General features: G+C 44.1%; 1 protein-coding gene across 1 annotated transcript in view; it reads right to left on the bottom strand.

Moving 5' to 3' along the window:
* Window positions 1-3331: 3331 nt before the first annotated feature.
* Window positions 3332-5357, bottom strand: part of COL8A1 (collagen, type VIII, alpha 1) — a 39406-nt gene continuing 37380 nt past the window's right edge. The window contains 1 exon segment of the mRNA XM_015410675.1: window positions 3332-5357. This exon segment is cut by the window's right edge and continues 26 nt beyond it. Within this exon segment, the coding sequence (XP_015266161.1) occupies window positions 3607-5357 (1751 nt within the window). The 3' untranslated portion in view covers window positions 3332-3606.

Here is a 5357-nt window from a genome sequence, read left to right as displayed (position 1 = left end):
TAGATTAATAAATGTTATTCCGTTGCAGCAAAAACAGCCTTTTTGCAATTTAAAGATTAACAGTTTTATTGAAGCACATGCTTTTTTGGATTAAATCCTATCTTGCTAGATATGACTGCATCTGGTAAGGAGGGTTTTAGCTCACAAAAAGCACATTCTTCAATAAGCCTTAGTCTTTAAGGTGCCACAAGACTCCTTTCTGTTTTCTTTCACAGTAGTGATGGTCAGCATTCCATGACCAAACCTTTCCTTTCATCCAGGGTTAAAATATCCCCGACCATTCTGTGACATCACAGCAATTCTACCAATGGTTGCCCAGAGGCATTATTCTAATGTGGGAGAAAATGGTGAGAAACACCATTGGATACCCAGATCTTGTTTTTCATACAATGAGAAGAAATAAATATGCTTAAACATTTTAAAAAGACATTTAATAAGTTCTTTTAAAATCAGTACAAAAATTAAATACAAAATTATTTGCTATTTTTTTCATCTCTCTCATATATATCCTAGCAACTGATCCACGGTAGCCCTGGTTCATAAAAATGGCCCATTGCTCCCAATGCTCTATAAAATATTTGATTTCTAGCACCGTATCTCAGACATTGCAGTCTTCTGCAGATGTTATACTGCATTAAATTCTTTATTTAAATAAAAGAAATGCAAGTTTCAGTCCATATTGAGGCTGGATTGAAGAGACTCTGTTTCAGTTAAATATGGGAGCCACGCTTAAAATGTGTTGGAACTTGTAACAGTATTTAAACTAACAAAAAAGTGTGATGTGCAGCATACTTTTGTTTCAAAATAATCTTTGTTAACTCCTTTTCCCCTGTGACATTAGCACCATTGCTGGAGATAGGCTACAATCCAACAAACAGTGGGACATGATTCAACCCCTTGATTCAGCTGACTCCAGACTAACTAGGCAGAAAATACACATAGAAGCAGGATTTTGTGCAGGTATTACTACTTGTAAAACTTTTGTGCAAACAGATACTGTGTATGAAAGAACTGGCTCCATCTCATTGCTGTCCTGAACATGGTTTAATCTTATTTTATGGGGAGAGGGCATTTAAGGTATTCCCTTCTCCAGTGTTTTCCCAATGGTAATTCTTCCCCCCTGTTCCATAAGTGAGAAGGATTGCCCTTGAGGAAATCTTGAGGGTGGGATATTCCTGTCCCAGACATTGTTTTTGCAAGATTCGGGGTAAATCCTGCATTCCCTATTGAGGGTTTCCTGGGTATTCCAGTATGTCTTGAATTTTGATGCCCTAAGAAACTACCAGCAACACTCCCTATTATTTTTGTTCAGTCACACACACATAGTAAGAGGACTGATGATAGTGCCAATCAGCCATTTAGCAGGAGGGAACAGAAGTAAATTTAATCCCTATACTATCTCCCAAATTGCTAATCTGCAGGGTATCGCTGGTTGGCCAGAATTGTGTTTTCATCGCCACAACTCTGGTGTGTGCATCCATGTTGATTAAGAGTAACAGCTGGCTATGCTGGATTTTGGCTGTAGTATTTTGTAAATGCCACATACAGAATAATCTGTTGTCCACACATGCTCATAGGAAAATGTAATTAGGAATGAAACTTAAATACTAAGTGTTTGAAGTTGGTTGCTACACTAACAGTGCAATCCTAAACAGAGTTACACCATTCTAAATCCAATGGATTGGAAACGCATGACTCTGTTCAGGACTGCACTGTAAGACGACCGTCCTATGTGCACCTGCCTGGAAATAAGTCTCACGGAACTCAGTTGGATTGACTTCTCAGTAAGCATACATAGGTTTGGGCTACATATGAGCAGGGCCGCATTATGACTTTCATGGGCCCTAGGCACTTTTGCCTTCGTGGGCCACTCCCACCATAATAATATCAATATTAAAAAATATTTTTGATATAACTTTAAATACTTCAGCTTCTTTTTCTGTTCTAGGTAGGGCTGCCAACCCCCCCGGTAGGGCGGAATTCCCCCCGCCCCGGAGGCCCGTCACCCGACGCGGGGAAATCCGGGCCCGGGGGGCGCATCCCAGAGCGGCTCCTGGACCGGCAAGACGATCCCCCGCCGGTAGGGAGTTTTGATTTGGCAACCCTAGTTCTAGGCAAAATTTAATAGATTTCTGTGGGCCCTAAACATTTCATTTTTTTCTGATGTGAGAAAAAAATTAAAACATTTGTTTTGACCCTAAAAGTTCACTTTTCTTCTTCTGATTTTAAAAGAAATTAAAACATTTTCATGAGCCCCCCAAAGTATCATGGGCCCTAGGCACTGTGCTTACTGTGTCTAATGGTTGATTTATGCAGCTAATTTGCATGGCACTGCAGACAAAAATTAAGTAAATGCATCATAATAGATTATCACTAGTCATCTTACTCATTTCATAAGTGGACACAGAAGATACCAGATGAATAAGCAGCTTTGGTTTTAAGCATATCAAATAACCACTGGTGCTTTCTTCTAAATCCATCAGAAAATGATTCCTTTCAAGAAGCTGGAGAATGATGTCCAAGCTTTCTAGTAATGGCACTCACAGAGAGGGCACATGATGCAGACAAAGTTAAGCACTTTTGTACCCCACTGATCTCAATGGCAGTTAACCATCCATGTATCTCTCTCCAATTAAAATCAATGGAACCTAAAAGTTGAAACAACTTAACTGTGGCTAGAACATACCCACCATTTAATGTTTGTTTGGACCATATATTGACCCAAATATTATTTCTTAGTAACAGAGAGTCTTACTGTTCCCACCCAGTAACCATTTCCAGAGATTTGCTGACCATCTGTGAGGCAACAGCAGCCATCTTGCAAATTAGATTATATTATTAACGACCTTCATAAAACTGATTTAGTGTGCAATCCGAAACTGCATTATACCAAGTCCAGTGCAACAGTATAACACTGTTTAGGATTGCACTGTTGATTACTTTGGCATAAAGATATCCGAAAAGTTGTTGATTTTCTGTGCTCCCATACATCTACCTGGCTGCTTAAAAAAAATATTCCAGAAGCTAGGAAGACGAGTTAGCATTTGCTGGAAAAAGCTTTGGGAGAATTCTCCTTTGACTGTAGTACTGTTTTTCTTTATCAACATGTTGCATGTAAGGAAAACTGACTTTTGGCAAGGAGAAATCCGTTTTATCTTGCAAGATTGTTGACCATACAAGAAAATTGACTTTTGGCAAGTTTTATCTTGCAAGATTGTTGACCATACTTCTAAGTCTGCATTTTTAAATTATTTATAGAAAAAACAGTACTGTAGCACCTTCTCTTGCTTCTTTTTAAAAACCTTTCTGGAAAGCAAACAGTAGAGGGGACAGATGAGTACCTGCCATGAACCTTAACATGGTGTTACTCTTGATGAAACGGAGCAGGCAAATATAAAAAAAACATTCTATGTACAGCAAACAGCTTCCCACTGGATTTATCACCACTTTTTCTTTTTATCACAAGCTGTACATAATGATTAAAACTGTAATTTTATTTTACTTTTTGTACATGATGGTCCCAAACAGTCATTAAATGCATCTTTCAATGGTATAGATTCGAAGCATGAGGGGGGAAAGAGGCTTCATTTTGTCTGAATATCTGGCTTACATGGGATACAACAAATATCCTGAAAAAGATGAATGGACGTATTGCCCGGCATAGAGTCCTGCTGCCTGTTCGGATGGCATCTGGATATACACTCTGTCACCCTGCATCAGCTGGACGACGGCACTCCCTGAAGCTTGGTCCAGGAAGCCTTTCTTGTATTCATCGTAGGTGTACATCAATGGATCATTGTTTTTGAACAAAGCCACCCAGACATTCCCTCCTTTACAGTGAATGTGGTAGGCGAAGTAGTAAATCCCAGGGATTTCACAGGTGAAGATGCCAGTCTGTGGATTATAATTCTGCCTGCCATTATAGAGGAGCTTGTCAAACATCACAGGCACCCCAACTCGTGGGAAAGGAGTGGTGAGCTCGGCTGTGAAAGCTGGCATCTCATAGGCCACACCACCATTTTTGCCTTTCTTCCCCATGTAGCCATGTGGAGTCTTTACTCCATCAATGCCTGGACCCATCTCAGGCAAATATTGTCCAATTGCTGGTGGTGTGGGTTGGACTATTACTGGGGGGCCGGGGGGACCAGGAGGTCCTGGAGGTCCCTGGGAGCCTGGCTGGCCAGGTAAACCAATCATTCCAGGCTTGCCAGGTGGCCCTTGTACCCCTGCAATACCAGGCTTCCCCATTCCTGGAAAGCCTGGTGGACCTTGCACACCTCGTTCCCCTTTAGGTCCAGGAAGTCCAGGAGGTCCAATTGGGCCACTGGGTCCTGCTATGCCTGGGATTCCAGAAGGGCCTTGATGTCCTTGAGCTCCTGGGATTCCAGGTTCTCCTTTGGGCCCCATAGGTCCATGAGCACCAGGCAGACCAGGTAAGCCTTTGTGACCAACTTCTCCTTTCGGTCCCATTGGGCCTGGTAAACCTCTTAGACCTGGAGGTCCCACTTCCCCAGGGAAGCCAGGTTTTCCTGGGAAACCCTGTAAGCCAAGTTCACCTTTTGGACCAAGTGGCCCTGGAGGCCCAACAACTCCAACTTCTCCTTTAGGGCCTGGGAACCCCATAGCACCTGAAGGACCCATAAGTCCTGGCAGCCCTGGTTGGCCCGGCTCTCCTGGTGGCCCACCCATGCCAGGTGGCCCCATGTGCCCCTTTTCACCCTTAGGCCCAAGTGGCCCTGGAACACCACCCATGCCACGGTCACCTTTAGGTCCAGGGAAACCTGGCTTCCCTATCCCAGGTAATCCAGGAGGTCCTGGTAAACCTGGCAAACCTTGCTCACCTTTTCCACCAGGAAACCCTGGTTGACCTGGGATTCCATCTTGCCCTGGCTTTCCTATACCTGGAAGGCCAGGAGGACCTTGAATTCCAGGGGCTCCATTTAACCCCTGAGGCCCTGGCTTCCCTGGAAGCCCAGGTTTTCCTGCAGGTCCCTGTGGGCCTGGAAATCCAGTCAGTCCTGGCTTGCCTATTCCTGGAAGTCCAACAGGACCTGGAGGACCAGGCAAACCAGGTGGACCTTTTAACCCAGGCAGTCCTGGAATCCCAACACCTTTATCCCCTTTTGGACCAGTGGGACCTTGTATTCCAGGCTGTCCTTTCATTCCTGGCTCAGCCTTTGGTCCTGGTTGCCCTGGCAAACCTCGATCACCTGGTTTTCCTATTCCAGGTAGTCCATGGGGTCCTGGTAGGCCTTGGGGTCCTGGAATACCCATGGGTCCAATCTCTCCCTTTGGCCCCATCTCGCCTCTTGGTCCAGGGGGCCCCATTGGTCCTGGTTTTCCTGGCAGTCCAGGCA

This window comes from Gekko japonicus, unplaced genomic scaffold, assembly GCF_001447785.1.
Source record: "Gekko japonicus isolate JY-2015 unplaced genomic scaffold, Gekko_japonicus_V1.1 scaffold241, whole genome shotgun sequence".
Classification (NCBI taxonomy): Eukaryota; Metazoa; Chordata; class Lepidosauria; order Squamata; family Gekkonidae; genus Gekko; species Gekko japonicus.
Note: the sequence above shows the minus strand (reverse complement) of the source record. Positions and strands in the feature narration are given on the sequence as shown.